Source organism: Varroa jacobsoni, unplaced genomic scaffold, assembly GCF_002532875.2.
Source record: "Varroa jacobsoni isolate VJ856 unplaced genomic scaffold, vjacob_1.0 scaffold_632, whole genome shotgun sequence".
NCBI lineage: Eukaryota > Metazoa > Arthropoda > Arachnida > Mesostigmata > Varroidae > Varroa > Varroa jacobsoni.
The window spans coordinates 24,821-44,433 of record NW_019213534.1 but is presented as its reverse complement, the minus strand read 5'-3'; the positions used below and the strand labels follow the sequence as shown (position 1 = coordinate 44,433).

At 42.2% G+C, this 19,613-nt stretch overlaps 1 protein-coding gene across 3 annotated transcripts in view; it reads left to right on the top strand.

Moving 5' to 3' along the window:
- Positions 1 to 3,926: 3,926 nt before the first annotated feature.
- Positions 3,927 to 19,613, top strand: part of LOC147753233 (uncharacterized) — a 33,721-nt gene continuing 18,034 nt past the window's right edge. For 2 of the 3 annotated variants that reach the window (XM_086968984.1, XM_086968983.1), the window contains exon 1: positions 3,928 to 10,729. In XM_086968984.1, the coding sequence (XP_086825110.1) occupies positions 10,399 to 10,729 (331 nt within the window). In that variant the 5' untranslated portion in view covers positions 3,928 to 10,398. Of the gene's footprint in view, positions 10,730 to 19,613 lie in introns of all 3 variants that reach the window. The other variant, XM_086968982.1, reaches the window with a different exon arrangement.

Here is a 19,613-nt window from a genome sequence, read left to right as displayed (position 1 = left end):
CATTGACGTTTTGTGATCAAGAAAGAGTGAAACTAAGCGACACGCTTGCGTTGGTGTTTCTACGTAGTTGCAAAAAGCAAGAAGCGACAGAAAAACGGTGCTCCCCCACTTTCAGTGTTGGAAAAAATCAAAACGGCTTTCGTAAGACCTAAAGACACGAAGATAAATAAAGACGTGCCGAATTTATGTCCGCTAGCAATTTTTTGAGTCATTTACAAAACGAACGTACGTAGATACGTGTACAAATATGTTTGTGAAATATGAACGGGATCTATTGAGATCATAGTTTGAGGCTGAAGTATTTGTTAATAAATGTACCATAACATTCGTACACTTAGCTAAATACGACACGTGGGTCGTTCGAGCAGTGGAAACAAGAGATTTTTTTGTGAATTCATCCATGCAATCAGGCCGCTGATTTAGCTCGCCACGCGATTGTTCCTACACACAGTGGTCTTCGTACATAGCCGACTATTTTATTATAACAAGGGCAGCAGTAATTATATGTACCGATCCGGCCCCTGGGCGGCTAACGATGTGACACGTTCGACTACTCCTGGTCTCACGAAGAACAAGATCAAATAAAGACAGTCAAGTCGCTATGTGAGTTTATTTCAAATTATAGACAAATATATATACACATTAAATTCAAAAGCTATGCCAAGCCAGCCTGTATCTACCAAAGAGGTTCGATATAACAACCTGCAGAATAAATTTAATAGGCGTCATAATAGAAATATAATAATTGTATTTGTAAAGTTAATAGATAACGTATTCAGGGCCGTTCAAAGTGAAGTTGATATCAACTCAGAATGTTTGTTCATTTTCGTTACCTGTTGTAAGTTTTACTTAACTATTTTCTCAGTTAGTTAATTAGATCACAAGATCTTGTTTTTGTAAAAACTGGTACTTTTCAGCACTTCGAGATTGAAAAGAGCTGTTGATAACATCAATGGCTACAGAATTGTCGATTGTTTGTTTCTATTCGAACTAACCTATCCTGTTTCACTATGCAAAATACTTAGTTTATTTAATAATACCGCGTAAAATACCGATTTTGAAATGAAAAAAATAAAGTTTTTTTTGTCAATCTTCAAATATTTCCACTATTTATAATATATATTCTAAATATTTAACAACTGCAAAAGGAGTGTATTTCTATTTAAGAATGGCGTTTGCTTTCAAGAAAAAGGGTCATGATCACTTCGTTCCTCTTCGGTCATAAAAACGTAACTAATTTCATTTAATAAGCGCACACTGCTCATGCTAACACGTATTTTCTGCGTTCTCTTGGCAATACGTTTTTTTTTTTATTTCGTCAAAAAAGTTAATCATAATCAATTTGCTACGGCCATTAAGCATTGCTCCAGAAAGCTGGCTTCCATTAGAAACCGACGTGCGTCTAAACTCAGTTCCCACTCGAGGTATTTCGAGTGTTTCCAGGTAGGTAAATACGTTACCATCCAACCGCCACGACGACTAATCGTAACGGACTGGAAAGAAGCTATCATGAGGCATTGACACAATTTTGTCAACAAACTTTCACATAGGTTTCTTTATTACTGTATCTGTTAACTTGTTTAAAGTTACATAATGTGTCGAAGAGCGTGATTAACTTCTAGACTGTATGCCATAATCGAACCTAGTTTATCTACCACTAGAAGCTAAATGATTTCTCAAGTGTCACTCCAAAACAACAAGTTTAGAAGCAGATATACCGTTTAGTGCTTAAAATCAACGTTTAGTAATTCTGTTCTTGTTTCCCTAAGGCGAGAGTACCGGTGGAGTTAATTAAATATTGCAATTTGCTCAACTATTACCGACAAAAATTAAACATGTTAAAAGTTACCGTAGGCAAAATGTGTGTCAGTTTGTGCTACTCACCGAAAAAAAAAAATCAAGCAAAATAATACAGAAAAAGAGAGACTTCGGTAATAGTGCCGACTAAATTAGCACCTACCATGATGCTCACGTTCGCAGAGAATATCAGGGGCATTTGTTATTACGAAATACCGCCTGATAGGGAACGATAAATACTGCTAGGTGTCTATCTGAAAAGTGTCATGGAACTTATAGTCATTATAGGATAGCGTGCGGCCCCATCGCAACGCTTCAATTACGGCATAAATTAGAGACAACAGAAGCAAGCATTCGACTCCCATATTCTCCAAACTTAACCCAGCGTCATCTGGGTTGTTCCTATGTTTTAGAGAGCAATAACAGGGGGATGGCGGCGGTGGCGCATCCTACCATCAGTTTTCTCTATTAAGCCATCGATAACGAAATTACTACGAATAATATTAAGAATCTCAAGTGGCTGCTAAGAATCAGCCAACGTAATGGCTTCACTGTGTAAACACTAAAAACATATCGTTCAGGTTTTTTGTTACGTACGCAATACAAAGGCGTTTCTCTTAAACGTGTATTGTCGGCAGAAGACCGACAATAGATAAAGGCTATATCGTCGACCTATATTTTAAATGGAATCCTTCTAGGTAGATAATAGTATCTCGTCCTCAGTGGTTATGTACTTCTTTGTGAGGTTTTGTTGGGGCAGACGCAAATTGAGTAATAGCGTCTGTGAAAATTTGACATAGTAACAAAAGTGACTCGAAAGTCAGTGTCCTATTGTTTATAATACTTTGAAACGGTGGAAAAAACGGAAAAAGAGATTTCGACAAATTAATCGAACGGAAACTCATCCAGTTCAATTGCGTGTCTAATTTAGTCCCTCCTTCCCCCCGACACCACCGAAGAGTGACTGTGTAAGCCGGTTGTCTGCCAGAACAATGGAGCGTACAACATGCTGTACATCTCGCTCCTGCTTCTTTATGCTTTAGTAGTCGGTAGCTACTAAAGGACTTGCAAACAGTGTGTATATCATATTTTTATCGAGACCAAACCCCGTTTTATATACGATTCAAAATTTAGATGTCTTAAATTTTATTCAGCGAGGCTTAGCAACCTAATATAGACGCTAGCTTTCTATGCATCATTCCCTTTCCTAGATATTTACCTTTTACAAAATTCGGCAATCTTATACCATCGAGGAGAAACGAAGTTATCTGTGGCATAAACGGATAATTGGGAAACGTCGTATTATATTGTACCTGCTTAGGGTCCGTAGAACTGACCTTGAGACTTAACCGGTATCAGTGCACGTATGCACGCACAGGCAGACTTCGAACGAGAAGGCAATAGTCGACTTACAATCAATGGAAGAGTGATACAAAGCTTACTATTAAAAAATAAAGTAAGGAAATAAGTCTATTATTTATGATCAATTTGATTGAGATGTTGGCGTTACAACTGATTCGCCAATACAGACGAGATACCATTCACAGAAACGGAAAAAATGCCGTTGCGTCATCGAATTAAAGTTTAAGCTCATGGAAACAAAAGTGGCTGCTCCAAGATACCAGGTGAGTGTTATACACCACACGATAGGCATGCTGTACATTCTGAGAGCTTCATTTTAAGATCACTAGGTACGTTACTCCATGCGTTAAAGACTCACGGGGAGTACGCATAGAAAAGTCGTTGATAGCTTCATGTCAAGTAACATCGAAAACTTAGTTTCTCTCGGATTGAACGCTTGCTGCCGAAATAGGATGAGCTTAACTTAGACAATATTTGGTTTTAACTGCAACTTACTACTGCGCACTTAAAAAGCTGAAGTTATTCAGGGAAACGGCGTAGTTTTCCGCAAGGCACTCGCCGTTACACCGCTGAATTTTCGATATCGAGGCGCTTCCAAAAAGGGAATCTACAGGACCAGGATCTAGATTTGTGATATGATATTGTGCGTAACGGCTAGGTCGTAGCGAGTATTACAGCCTGAAGTTTTTACCCATCAAATTAATAACTTTATATGTGCAAAAACATATGTACGTAACGAAAAAGAAAGTATTTTTAGAAGCGTGTTAGTATTTTATTGTCATACAACAATTTTACCAAATATTGGTATTCATGGCAACAATCATGAATAGCTCCTGAGTAATGCGGGGCCTTTTTTCATATACTATTAACTTGCCGGCTTGATTTACTATTGTGTATTTTTATTTTACTAAACATAAATAAATGTATAACCTTTGGAGTCAATCTGGAAGGTACTTGGTGCTAAGCCAGAGTACGGTCAAGCATCTGTAACAGTTTTACGCACGAATAGGCCGCTATTTGTAGGGATCGATTTGCGCTTACGATTACCATATAATAGCGATCCCTTTACCGCGATATCCACTTTTTGCCCCTTTCCTCCGTATTGTATACGCAAATTACGTATATGCTTGAAGAGTAACAATCTACAACTACTTACAGCTAGTAGACGCAGCTACAAATATGCTCACGCTGGAGACTAAGCTTTCTGTTCCAATGCTATACCACTATCTATTCAGGTAATCTCTACGCACGTACGTACATCTATGTAGAAATAAGTTGAAAACTTTCAACTGTTTGTCATTGGTTGTCTGCTGTCATTGGAACGAGTCTCTGTTATGATTCTTATTATTAAAGTTGAAACAAAGAACGCAATCAATTTCCGCCCAGTTCTTTGATGTGGATATGTCAGGGTATTCCACCAAATGGTCCTGCATTAATTAATTTTTTTGTCCTTCTAAAGAACATCTTCAAAATTTTTAACACCTATTTTATTGATAGCGGCTGTTCTGGGTGGATTGCTGATGTCAACCTTATTTAATTTGACTTCAATCAGATACCTCCCTAACGAACATTTCGCCTAAGAAAGGTCTGCTTAAATTTCAAGTCCTTATAGACAGCTTTGACATAACCTTCCCGATGCGTCTGTGGTATCGCTATGCTAAATATGTGACGTTTATTTATAGTTTTCATTCCGATCTTTTGACATAATATAGAGACGTAAATGTATAGCCCCGGCTGTTTTGGTTAGTTTTTGCATGTAATCGATTCCTGTTTTTCTTAGTCGTCATTACCACCGCTTGAGTCTTCATCATCTCCACTGAACTGTAGATGTTTTCTATTCTATGCATCTTGTCTGTCCGTCGGTAGCCGTTGACATCTATTATCTCAACGTACCTATATTCCGAGGTCTTCTTCGTGCTGTCGGCTGATGCTGCTGCTCGATCCTCTGTCCTCCATCAGACCGACGAAATTGTTCGCCCAGTCCGTCCGTTCCTTCCACCATATCGTGATGGCCCTCAACGCAACGCGGTGTCCCTTCGAGGCGGTCGGTTGCTCTATGATTTCGTCTCATACCCTCCTCCGTTTATTGCGTTCTCTCCTACAACGAGGTCCCTCGCCTTCGGACGTGCAGCCCCCACTCACTCCGGAACTCTCTCGTTGTTGCCCGGCGCCGGCGACCGCCACAGCCGGTGCGTGCTGTGCAAGTTCACGCCGTTTCGAAGAACCAAGAAGCGAGTTATCCCAGCTCCTTCTCCGCCCAAACGACGACCTCCCAAAGAGAGCAGCCGAATTCAACATGTGTTCCAAGCTTCGCTACGACCACCTTATAGTTGCCATTACCTAATTCGTTCAAGTGACGACGACGATAACGACGAGACTAAACAATCCGTTGTTCTATGCTTTTTGTGTGCTGTTACGTGTCTGGGAAGTTATCACCGAATTCGTGTTTGTTTGATGTGTACACCAGCGGTACCATGTCTTTGACATCTTTCGATCTATCCACCGGTCGACGGCAGACAGGTGACAGCGTTCTATGTTTATTTGTCGATCTCTGTTAATGCTAGAGCCTGCTGTCGTCAACGGGACCAAGGGGTTGGGTTAAGCTGCCAAATATTTTGAAACAAGTAAACGGAGTGGCGTCTGGAAGCAGAACGACACGCGCTGACCGCTGTATCCTGTGCTCTTCAATCCGAACCGTTCTCTCTTTCAATCCCCGTAACCTACTAACATCGCATACGTTTGACAAGCATTACAGCATTGATGAATGACATAAGACGCCATTTACACAGTGCATAAAATGAAATCGACTCGTGGGCCCGATGATAACCAGTATAGCCAGCAGCTCCGTTTCGAGGACAGTGATTTGGTGATCGATGATCGCATAAACATTTCACTGAAACAAAAAAATCGTCAAAAGGAAAATACATTCTGCCGAGAAGACGGGCCACAGATTTCCACCATTGTAGAAATCGTAGTAATAAGTGAAGACAATGAGCGGATGTTGCAATTCGAATATTCTGTAGGTTACTACCTTTTGTCCTTCGCTTTAGGCCGATTATCTACGGTTTCAGAGCAGTCAGTTGATCCAGGTCCCAGTGCCCTGTGCGAGTAAATCATTCATCGTCGTCTATGCTTCTTACGTGTTTATGTCTTCTGGACTGCTATTATTTAGTGACGGACACTACATACTGCTGGACTAAGGCTGCTAACAGACTAGAGTTTACCCGGAGAAGAGGGCCCAAGTGAGGCGGCGACGCGGCCCGTTTATGCCTTTTCTGTAGCTTCTAACTTTTGTACGACCTTGCAAAATCATCAGTTGTAACGCCCTGGAACTAGCAGAGCCGTAACCAGAGCAATAACGACATCAACTTCAATAACTTTATGTTTTCATCAACTCACCACCAGACGATATATGATTTCATTCTTCTACAAGGCATATTGATCATATTCATCGATTCAACTACCTACGGTTACTTTACCCGCATCCAATTTCCTTAGCCCAGCCATTCCGTGAAGGCTTTAGTGAATAATGTGTGTAAAAAGAACATTTATGTTGATAATATTATATTAATCATAGTAAGCACAGTGTCGTTGTTAGTGGGCTCCTGCAGATGTTATCAGTTCACAGCGTATAAGCCGAAACCTTCGTCCGCGTATCTACGTCCATTTTCTACGTATGAAGCAGCAAAACACATCGTTATCAGGAAAATGGAAAGCAAAAAAATATAGTAAAGCTAGTTCACAGCAATTGTGCCAGTCAGTCGAAACAAATAAAAATTCGACCATTAAGTAAACTCCATCTAGCGGTCATCAGTCCCTGTTCAGCCCTTATGTCGTCTGTCGTCACCCGCCTACGAATCAGCTTAGCTAATGCCCATTTTCTTCCTTCAGTTAATTTTCGCTGCGATCTTCAACGAATTCCACCTGCCCAGATTGAACTAATGATAACCCATTCGCTCTTCCTCTAGCTCGCGTTATGCTCCACGGCGCATTTTCCAGCCAACGAAGAAAAATCTAGTGTTACTGGAAACGAGTAAGAAAACAATTACGAAGAGAAACCGTGCTGAACGGAAAACGTAAAAAAAGATCTCCTTGGACTTGTATAGAAGCGCATAACAGTAACAATAATGATAATAATAATATTACTATGCTATGTTACGTATCGAATAACGAACAATATCTATCTAGCAAGCAACAACGTATACCAACGTGTGCCGTATTTCGGTGGCGGAGCGTGTCACCCGCGAAGCACAGATACCTGCAGAAAAGCTAAGGTTCCTGCAAAGATTTGACAAAACCGTGAGTTTTTTTGTCAGCCGATTTGTTTGAAGCTGTCATTATTTTCTATCACACTGAGCAAGATGGCAGCATCATCGACCGGCATTTACCCGAGAAGACCGTTCGAAGGTTGTAAGTCTTTTTGCCCGCTGATGAGGTTCATTATGTCGGTAATTACCGTTACTAGATTATAAGACGTTGGTAGTTGTTTGCTGCCAATAGAAACAAGACTGTAGTAGCTTGCGTCTTTCGCCGTTGTGCTAGGAACCCTATCCTTTACATTGCAATTGTAAAAAGTTGATTCAGTACGCCACATATAGACAACATATTATCGAAGCATTTCACCCCGAAAAGTTCATTCGGACTCCCTATGTCTGGACGTTGTCGTTCGGTGAAAAAGAATACAAAACAATTCAGGCCCAACCGTCGTCCTGTTTGGCGCATTCGTCCAGCGGCTACAATGATAGTGGATCTGCCGGTGGCCTCGGCCACCGCTTGGGCCCTTTAATCGTTCTTGCAGTGGTCTTCATTCTCCGTTTGGTCCATCCTCAGCTTTACAGCGCCGCTGCTTCTCGTGTCGAAATCTCAGCAAAAAGAGCGAATAGTCGAACGGCGAAGAGTGGATTAGCCACGACGGAACCGGACCAGGGGCTGTTCATTGATACTGATGCTACAGCTGCCACCGGCTTCGAGTGGCACAAGAGATGCCCCCGACCACAACGATGCTGCCAACGAAGACGCCTATTGCGGCAGCAATAACAACAAGTTCGAACGGCCGTACTTGCATCCGTATGACGCGACGCATTGTCACGTGTATCATCATTATCTTTTGAATTTCTTAACCACATAAATTTACTGCGGCGCATGTTGTAGGAGTAGCACTTGGTCACGATTGGGCCAAGATTAAGAGTATCAATCCAAATCTGCATCTGACAATGCAAACGACGTAGCGTATTGATAGCACGACTAAATTATTAGTGGTAGACGACCATTAGTTTCGACGGGAAACTCGATGGCCATAAATGATTTTATGTGATAATATGGAGATAAGGCCGAGGGTGGGATACAGCAGCTGATACGAAAGGAAATATCATAGCTATCGACAATTATTTTAATTATGCCAAAGAAGAATATATACACACATATATATATATATATATATATATATGGCGCTAATGGTGACGACAATGTTATTAAGCAAAGTGTGTCGCTAATTACACTAACGTCCTACTGCTCTTAGTAGCAGGTTTGTTGATTAAAAGAGAATAGAAATAATAAGAGCTAGACAAAAAGTCACTCGAAATGTCATCAGTTCAAAGTAAAGAATATACACAATCTCGCGAACTTCTCCGAGGGTGAAAAATATAGTCAACGAAAAAAAAAAAAAAGGAAAATAGCTTCGACCTTCAGCGCAAAGCTAGTACGAGCTGTTTGTGGCTGAGTTCATCGCCAGCTAACCTCACCTTCACCCTGCTCAAGATTTTCGCATGTGCTTCCTTCATGGTGCCTTTTTAGCCAAACCTTAAGGTTAAAAACGATGGTAACAACAACAATTCTAATAGCAGCAACAGTAACCATCCGCAGCATCAACACAGAAACACGGCTAATCGACAAATACAACGGCGAGCCTAATATTAACATTATCAAACCAAAGTAGGGTGTACTGTCAACAACAAAAATCAATTCTGCTGCCCTTTCGACAGCAGAAACGTCTACGCCCTGTTCGCTCCCACGCGCCATCAACTTGGGACTATTTATAGTATTGTTTCGGTTGATTCAAGCACAAAGTCAATCCACAAGATGAATTAACCCTCTGTCAACCAACGGTTGTGTATCTTTTCCATCCAGTGCAATGGGCTATTGGATCACGATGAAGTGTTAGCATGCATCCTACTACTACTACTGCCGTCCTATGCGCAAATCCTAGTTAACATCAGATCATCTAGAACCACAATATATCGCCCACAACAGCGGTGGTACTGAAAGTAGTCTAACAGGAACCGCAGTAAATGACATAACCACCAGGCCACATCAGCCGAAGCAACAGCCAGCTACTGCGGTCTACCTAACAGTCCGGTTGCCTCTGGTCGTCCCTGAAGTATTTTCGATTAGCGAGTGAAAATCAGGCAGGGGCACCCGCCGTTGGCCATCATCGAATGTGTATCATCCTCTACTCTCAAGAAAGGCACCTATACGCCACCACTCGGTTAATATATAGAATGGCCGAATTCCCACAAGCTAGCCGACCCAGCCACTAATGCCTCTGACTGATTCATTCAGGCCATAAATCAGCGTCAGCAGGCAGGCATCATATTCGATCAGGTGCGTTGTTATTCGTCTGTAACAGCAAGCACAGGTCGATGTCGAGTACTTCATCAGCACCGTTCTGCTACATCACCTGTACGCTGACAGTGAGTCACAATAGATCAGTCGTAGTGAGGAAAAGCTACACGATCACCTGTTACTCCCATCAGACTTCTCGATTCTGGAAAGCCAGCAACTGCGAAACCTGACTTGATGTTACAGCACCGCAACGGCTGAAGCATAGCAGCAGGCAGCCCATACGCCGCCGTATCGTTTCCTCCCCACCGACTCGGACCCGCCGTCAGGCTTGTTGTAACGGCAGACAACTGTAAAAACAACAAAGTTCGATCGAACAAATCAAAAGTGTCAAGTAAAACAGAAATGACTAAACTAAAACATGAGCTAAACCGATAAGGCAGCTCCTTGATATATGTACACACTGAGACGACCTTCTGGGCTGACGAAATCGGCAGAAAAACGAATTTGGAGTCGCCACTGTTCCGTAACCGGGTCAGATGTGTGAGCAGTTGCCTTGCTTTCTTTAAACGCTTTTCGACAACGACGACGGCGGCGGCGGCGGCTGCTGCTGCCACCGCCGCTACTTATTGAATAGTTCGGACAGTTTATAGTCCGTTTTGTCGTTAGTGGCAGCAGACGATGTCGTCGGGTGGATCAAACCCGCTGTTCGCGACGGTCGGCGAGGCTCGCAACAATATGCGCGATTTACGGACGATTCATGAGGAGGTCCGCGAATCCTACGACCCTTCGCGCGAATCACATACCCGCGAGCGTCCATTGTTGCGTTCGACCGGCAACGCGACAGGCAGCATCGGTGGCCCACATCACGCGCCACTGATTCATACATCACGCGGAAGCAGAGGTTCGCGCGAGGAATCGCGTGAGTATTCACTGTTTGATGTGGCCGCACCGTCTGCAGGCCGCGTCATCTTTGACCACAACCAGAGCACGTTCCGTCTGGTAAACACTGGTGAGTTTACTTTTCATTTCACGGACGATAGCATATTCACCTATATTATTGTCCATATAACCTGTATGACCGAGATTTGGCTAAGATAATAGATTGAGGAAAAGAGGTCTGAAGACAAATTGCAATGACGTCACGTAAGGTGTGTGCTTTTGTAGCAACAGTTTGTAGTATTAGCTGTAAGATGATAAATACCAAATTTTTAAATGAAATAAACTACTGTCGGCTGTCTGTAATTACTTGAGTTGAGCACTTGTTTATTGTTTATCAAGGCGCTCATCGTTAGTCCACGTTTGATCTGCCTTGTTACATATGAAAATCAAACACTCATGCAACAATAATAGCAATGTTCCACTCTCATATGGTACGTAGGGGTACAACGTAGTCTCGGCGGCTAATGTATAACGGGCGGACATCGCTGATTCGAATTCAAGCGCTGGCAAATCGATATTACGACACATTATTGCCATTTCTTTTTATAGGTTTGTTATAGAAAAGGCGAGGCTAGCACAGTAAGGCACACAGGTAGACAGCATCTAATTAAAAAAACGTCACATGACGCTCCGCAATGCAAACCTTCCCTTCGCAGGTTTCGGCGGAAAACTAAGTTCCAGCGGTCACCTACGTATGCGGTGGGACCTCTCTTGCTAGTAATACTACAAAGTCTAGACTCAAAGTGCTTTCCTACGCAAAAAGTAAATGCTGAGAGTCAGCCTTACTGACTGCTGAGATACCATATAGAACGTAAATATCATTATAAGAGCAGTTGGAAACTGAATCCCCGCTGCCAATCTCCCTATTAGCCATTCTATGTTTATAGTTTGTAGCCTACGTTGTGCTAACCTCTAGGTATATTTTCGAAGTCTCACTGCTGAAACTATACTAGTGCTGCTGACGTAAGAAGCTTTTAGACAGAAATCCCCGACATAACGAGAACAAACGCATTACAGGCCTCTCCTTGAGAGTGCAGTATGCTTATATCATCGAGCAAGCACGAAACTATTGTCAAGTGATCTAGCACCCATAGGAACGAGCTGAGATCTTTCTTGCAGTTGAATGGACGCGTTCGAAGAAAGCGAGAAAGCTTTGGATTGGTGACTCACTTAGGACTAGCGGTTTTCCGGGAGAAGGCCAGGGTAGGCAGCTCGTTATCATTATCCGCGTCCCCTTGCGTCTGTATTGTCCAATTTATTAGATGATGAGTAAACGAAGTGGCGGCAACGGCCCGAGAGTACGCGCCGTCGAGTTCGTCAGTCGCAGTACGTCTATTTGACCACAAGTGCGCAATCAGTTCGGTGTCGCCATGGGGGCGAACGAGCTATTGCGTAGCCGTTTCGACGTAGTTGGACGAAACCGTGCTCGAATGCGAAAGTGTGTGTGGATAGTAAGAGTGCTAAGTGTGAGAAGTATCGCTTACGATAGTAGTAAAAGGAGCGATCCTGTTGACTCGTCTCGAATAGACTGGAATTGTACCGATGAAAGGGCAAAAGGCTTTTGAGCGGCAGCTGGAACAGGGCCAACACAAGCAAACCCTACACGAGATCCACCTGCCGTTTCGATCGGCAAAGCTTTCCGACAAAAGCTTCACTGCTTTATTCCTACTATTCACCATAGACTAAAGATCCTCGCACTATAGTAAGAAGGCTATTGAGCAGAAGAGAATGGACGATTTTCGGTCCCGCTGTTAAAACTAAGCATGAAGAAGTCAGGCCTGTTAACTATTGCATCGGGAAACAGCTGGCCGGCTGTCGACTGATGTTCCGAAAACAGTAGAAGGCTCTAAGTAGCTTTAATAGCTGATGCAAAATACTACAAGCTTCCCAATATATCGAAACGCTGATAGTTGTTGTTTACTTGACTCTTGTCGTCGAGCAGTTGTTACTACGTAAAAATCGTAACTACTAAGCGGACACAGTTCAGGTGCGTTCGGATGAGCAGTAGTAATCGCGAAAATTCTATAGCGATATGATACGCCGCGACTGGCACGTGGGGTATATGTTAAGTCTAGTCGAACAGCACCCTTACTATCTAAAACTAACTACAAATCAAAGAAGTGTTGGTTTTTTTCGACTTTGTGCCTGGTTAATAGAAGAATTTATAAATATCTCGATACAAATAGACGGCAATGTCATAATGGTATTAAATGCACTCGAGACACGCAGCTAAGTATCTGCCTATGTCTTTAGTAGAACGGAACTGTGGAAGAGAATAATCTTGCAGAATCTGTAAGGCAGTAAATGCAAAAATCAAATTACATTAAAAGAAAAAAAAAACGCAATTAGCAAATCGGCGCGTGATGGCTTGACAATAGTCTGCTGCAAAGGGATCGAGCTATAAAATTATTCAGCCAGTGAACAGTTTACGCGTACGGTTCGTAACTGGAACTAGCATTGACCTCTCTCAAGTCACATGTAACGCTCTTGGCATAATTGTGTCATAAAAGCCATCTATCTGCCTTAAGGCTTAAAAAGGTATAGACATGCGATAAGATCGAATCATCATTATCATTTCTGCAGCGTCTCTCGTTCGTTCTAGTAACTCGCAAACATTGCTGATAAGATCATAACTTGTTCGATTCCTTTAATTAGCTGTACGTCCATATATACGTTTGAACTCAAGCTAAATATTCCAATAGCCAATGTTATATGTAATATTTGCTGAGCTAAATGAAGGGGCGATACGATCACGCACGTTACGCATCAGCCGGCATCTAGAACGTTCGATATCCCATCAATTTGCGTAACTTGAAGTGAAATTGCTGCGCGCGTCCGTCAAAGCAAAATCTGCTATATACAATATTTATAGAGAAGTTTTGTTTAAGCAAGCGTTTCTGTCAGAGTACCTGAAGCGTTGAAGTAGTTAACGTAACTTCAACATGATATTTAACTCGTGTCGCAGCTTTGCAGGTTTGTCGACTACGACTAGATGTAGAACGGCCCATAAGCCCAACTTTACTTATGACCTGGCGCGTTATATCTTGTGCTATACAATTTTGACCGTATGACCGATGTAGATCTAGTTATGTTTAGGATACATAAGGACTATAAGTAATCTTATACTGTAAGACTAATTATTTGTCTGTTACCAACAGTAATATTGAATCTACCCGTCTCAGCCCGTTCTTGGCACCTATCTGGTTTACGGCCGTTTGCCACTACGTTGCCGTCGGTTGCCTCGACCGAGATCCCTTCAGCTTGTGGTCCCTCATAATAAGGTATACGAGTATGCTATATATGGTCAAGAGTCCAAGTTTCCAGACGGGCTAGCACTTTTTGCTTGCCTTGTTGCCTCTCACTGGCAATACTAACAATGCAGCAGTGGCCCATATTTTGACCGCTAAGCATAACTTCAGATATTTTAGCAATGACGATGGTCAGTTACCCTTGCCGAGATGTCAAAGCAGAAATCATCATCATCATCTACTCCATCCGGATAAGCGAGACACCAAGGGCGTAGGCTAGGGGTATGGGTGTTTTATCTCTATGTTTGTACTGAGTCAAAATATCTGCCTTCAAGATGAAATAACTGAAGAGGCCGTTCACCCTCATAGCGCTTTGTTCAGAGTATAGGGGGCGGGAATGCCAGACTTCACACGGTTTTTTTGGGAACCCTTCTTTACTATACCTTTTTGCGTGTACGATGATGTAAATGATTTGCATATCTAGCGTTCGAAAAACACAGCTTGTAATAGCGATGTATTAACTACGCCATGATTAGTTGAATGATGTGTTCCTAATTTTTACATTATTCGATTGAACTGACCTCTGAACGGCAGCTAAGATTCAATCTATGGAATCTGAGCTCAGAAATCTGTGCATAGCTAACATTCAGTCTTCCAATGCCTGTATGGTAAATTGCGGTCTTTCGTGGTCTCCGATGATCCCTGGATGTTATAACATGATCTATGCACAAAATGTATGCACTTCATTAAATTGATGCACGTTCTCCTTTTTCATGTCAAAACCTTTAGGATAGGATATCGCTAGGATCTGTTATTGGACTGGTGTACATTTGCCGCCAGGTAGGTTCTTAATGATTGCTATTGTTGTTTGATCTTCTAATTTCTATTCTCAAAACCCTTCCATGGTTTTTGAGATAATGACATAAAATCATAATATACACGCTACGAATTTCGACGCTTCTGCCGTTTATGTAACACCAAAGGGCGATATTTGTTATTTGAATATTGACAGATACTAATATGGAGATGTCCCTCCATAGTAGTAGCCTGAACGAATTAAGCGTACGAGAAACGCATGAAATGGTATAATGCACATGAATTCAATTGTGCCGGAAAAGATGGTACAAAATGCGTCTTTCATCACTCGAACCTTACTGTCACCTCTGTCCGTCGCTCCTTTTTTGTTACCAATTCTCGTTATGACATACATAGCGCTATTAGTGTAAAAGGTTGACGCAGATAGAACAATTAGGGAACGCAGAAAAAGCTGTGAAAGGGTCAATTTTTATTTCTTTTAGCGTGCAAGTGCTTGCATATTCGTGCCTGTGGATTTGCCTTGTTTACATAATACGGACGCTTGTATGCATTGGCTGAGCTTAGCTTTTAACTTCCCTGGCGCTTTGTCATAAATAGCTGACAGACATGCATGCAGCGAGCTGATCGAACACGATGGAATGTTCTCACATCTGTAAAGTGTCCCCGAACCGGCAGATCCGCCCACTCTTATTCTAGTCTACCGCCATACGCTCTTGTTTTCGTGTGCATATCCAAGATTTCACCCAGTATACGTACACGGAGCACAGCACAGCTCGAGGCCCGTACCGCGACAACAGACAGACACATGGGCTCGCAAGCCCTTTCCCTTCCCAGATTTCCTTAAGTCGACCCACTAAATCGGTTCCGAGTAGAAATTGGGATTGTCCCATTCTCAATCAGGATCCGAAATCACTTTTTTTGCCTTCCACGACTTCGTTTCAAATCAGTAAGCCACTTAGCCCTCCCATACGCGTGTTTCTTTTAAGCTAACCTGCCTTCTATTGCATGAGTTGGCTCGCTGCTTCATGACCAATTTACTTTGTTCTTCCGTCCGCTAGGTTAATTGAATTTCGGTTTGTACCCTTTTCTATTCCATTTACTACAATACACAGAAATAACTGTAGATCTACGGCAAAGATTCGATTATTCTATAGCCGGCGCCCTTCGAAACGTATCGACAGTACTAGCTCCATATAACAGACTACCACTTGCAGGAATTACATCAGCCTGCATACATAGACGTACATATGGATACATGCTTTAATAAAGACAGAAAAAGCAAGTCGTATATAAAGAGAGATAGTCTTGGCTCAAGCCCACATTAAAGGAATACAAATGGATTGAAAATGAAGGGGCGAAACGGGTTACGACAGAGAGAAATAAAAATAAAAAGTGTTATGTAATAGACCAAACGAACGTGCTTAGACTAAATGTAGCCATACAGCTTGCAGTGGACATACAGTTCTTACTAGACCCGGTATGCCATTACGCTTATATCACCCTAGACGGCGTTTAGGTTATTTCTCGGCTATGTCTCTGCGTAAACCGAACAGGGCTTCTTACGCTAGATGAGACTTTTGAGCTACTGCTTATTCTGACTTTATAGCATTCAATCTATCTAGTCTAAATTGTTTTATATGAGAGGGATACATATCTGAGTATCTCTTGGATCTATTTAAAGTAGTCCTTGTCATTTAGAGGGTAATTTCTTCACGGACACGTTGTGGTCTAGGTTTGAATCCGCGGATAGAGACACTTTGCTTCAGGCGGATGGCCAACCATCTAATGGAATGCCTAACGACGATGTCGGACGTAGAACTCGACACAGAGAGGGTTTGTTTTAGAAAACTTTATTTTTTCGGCTTGGGTAAGCTTAGAGGGATAAGCGGTTGACCACAGGCTTCACCTCGTAAGAGAGCAGTTTTTCTCTAATAGTTTTGTTATGAAGAAGATCGAATTCTTTTTTCTAACAACACTAAAAAACATTTAAATCTATATTACAATCAACTGTAATGTTGCCTTGATTAAATGTTTTTGCATGAACTTGCGTTGGTTAAGTTGACCTTTCAAAAGTTATCAGAAAATATAAAGCTAGCAAAACCGTAACTACCATAGCAATAAGGCTTTTATTGGAATCGTTTTCCAATCCAGCTGCTCTAAAGCACGTGCGACAGCTGATAGAGATTTGTACGTTCAGTTGCCCTGAGCAATAGGTCTCTCCTAATGGTTTCATTTTACCATAGAATAAAAACGTTCGTTCACTTATTAATTTCGAAGACTGATATGAGTAAATATTTAACTATTGATTATAGTCTTATCGAGCTTTAGTGCATTTCTATATAAATATAGATCGAACAACTTTTTGCTGAACAAAAAAATTCTGCAAGCATTATAACGATAATTGATATAAGGTTGCCGTTATTAAGCAACTGCACATGTGGCATACACGAAGTAATACAATAATATGTTACGAAGGTTTCTTGGCTGGCTGCTGTCGCTACTGGGATTGATATCTTATGCGGAACGGCAACCGGCAATAAGTTGGCAAGTGCAGACAATGCAGCGGCTCGATGTATAGGCGAACGTCTGGCCGGCAGTGGCAATTGTATGGGCCGGTATTAGTTAAGGCCGGACTGCTAATCCGTTGATTTGTTCGTCGGTTGTCAATTTGGCAACGGGCAAATTTCCTACTGTCATATCGCTGCGGCTATCCATCGTAGACTCTTCATACATCATCGCCATCTGAGCGGCCCGTTTTCAGGTCCTAACCTGTACCCCCAATCGAACCTTGGCTGATTTTCGATTACTGTGGATAGCCAATAGGCTGCTTCTGGTAATGCGAATATGCACCAAACATATAATTTGCACCGGCCTCTTATACCGCAGAGCTTGAGAGGGCATACATACTCTGGCTTGCAGAGAGGTTTACAGTCCACTAAGATGACATGAAGACAACGTCTACGACTGGGAACCATAGACAGCCCAGTTCCAATCTTATAAGACCTATGCGAATCGATGCTGTATCATACTTTGCAGATTCGCCAACTTGTTATTTTAGAACGAATAGGAGAGAGTAATAAAAAAAGGAGAATGCGAGTTCGAATCCAGGGTCAAAGGTAGCCCATCAGGTAGGCGGTGGTTTCTGAAGAGTTAAAGGACCGGGGACCACGAGGTAAACTAGTCAACGGTGGCACAACTCTATGTAGCAGCGAAGTCCGAGAGGGTGAAAAATAAAATAGAAAATTGAGAACACAAACGTAGCCTACACGGAAGCCAAAAAAAAAAGCCTCAGTACTCGTCGCTGTTTCGAGGTATCTCTGTCATCGTTACAGCTACGAAGAACACTAGGAAAAGCCTGAAAGCCGAATAGTTGGTCGACGAGGCGATCGATTGCGCCCAGACAAACTTATGCCAGTAAATGCTTAGGGGGAGTCTGCAGTTTTCAGACCCAACCGATGCAGCGACCAGGTGTGACTTTTGCTGGCTTGCGCCGCTACTGCGGCCGTCATCGTTGTAGCAATGTGGTATGCCTTTGCGGACTCGTGGCCTTTTTCCTTAATTTTTCAGTTTCTTTGGTACCCGAGTGATGCGGCGATCGCTGCACCATCATCTAACCAACGACGGTTGCTATTAGTGCTGGCAGCCTCGTAGACTCGCCGGCGTCGACCCTAAGTTGCTGCTCTTGCAGCTAGTGAATTAGCCGCTATCAATCTAGTTAACCCGCCCTATCGAATAGCAAGTTCCGCTACAAAGGCTACTGTTGAATTGTATGACAGGTAGCGTGGCTACGACGGCTGCCCAGCAACACGAAGCGTGACATATGAATGTCTGCCCTGGTACGTCAGTGTAAAACGCGAGAAACTAAACAAGGCAAACGGGTCCGTCAGAAAACGTGGGGCCGGTATAACGCAGTGTAAGAAGCTATGTAAAAACCTTGACTACTACCATCACTACCGCTGACACGAGTGAAGAAAGTCAACGGTACAATCATTACAAAGTTAACGATACAATTTAAAAGTGTTTTATTTTATTTATTTGCCTTTTTTTTACGAGGCATTTTTCCTATGTGGACATGTCTTTGGAATTACTTCATTTGAGGTATAACTTGCCCTTTTATCTAAGCGGACTGGGCTACGATCGACACCAACGCTAGAATTTGGACCGTCGTGACCAGATGCTTCCCAGCTACGGTTACCATGGTAACGTAGTTAGAAAGGTTTTCATTAGCTAGGCGGACCACGTTACCCCCGACTTTGGGTGTGGTGGGAATGAAGCGGGGGAATATAAAATCGAGTATAAATGGTATTCTGTATGCACTATGTTCAAGGAAGGTCTGTTAATATATAATATAGCAGCGTAAACTATATTCGTACATAGAGGATACACCCTTTTGTTCCTACTTAAAATTAAAATAAAAATAAAATAAAAAGAACAGGTAAAAATAATCAAAGAATTCGTTGCTTCTGAGAATAGCAATATGTAAAAAGCATGACTTTACTCGTAAGTGATGGACTTTACTCCGCCTATAATAAAAAATATACGTACAATTGTTTCTATCAAAGATATTTGATCAACTCATCGACAGCGTTGTACAGGTAGGCGTTACAGAAAGTATTAATAAACAACAGTTTAAATTTATTTTGGTTAAATTTATATTACTACTCCATAAAAATCTGAGCCTGCGAGCTCTTGAAAACATTAGGTAGCAGTAAAATGCTACACAGTTCCGACTTCTTCCATATTCTTTTGCATAAGACTCTTCTTTAGGGCATTCTATTTACTTCGGTGCGCGCAATGTATGTCAAATCTTTCATGCCACCTGTGTCTACTACCGAGCAAAATCCGTTGTTTTCGGCTTTTTAACCAGACGCCCATCTCTTAGAGACGCTG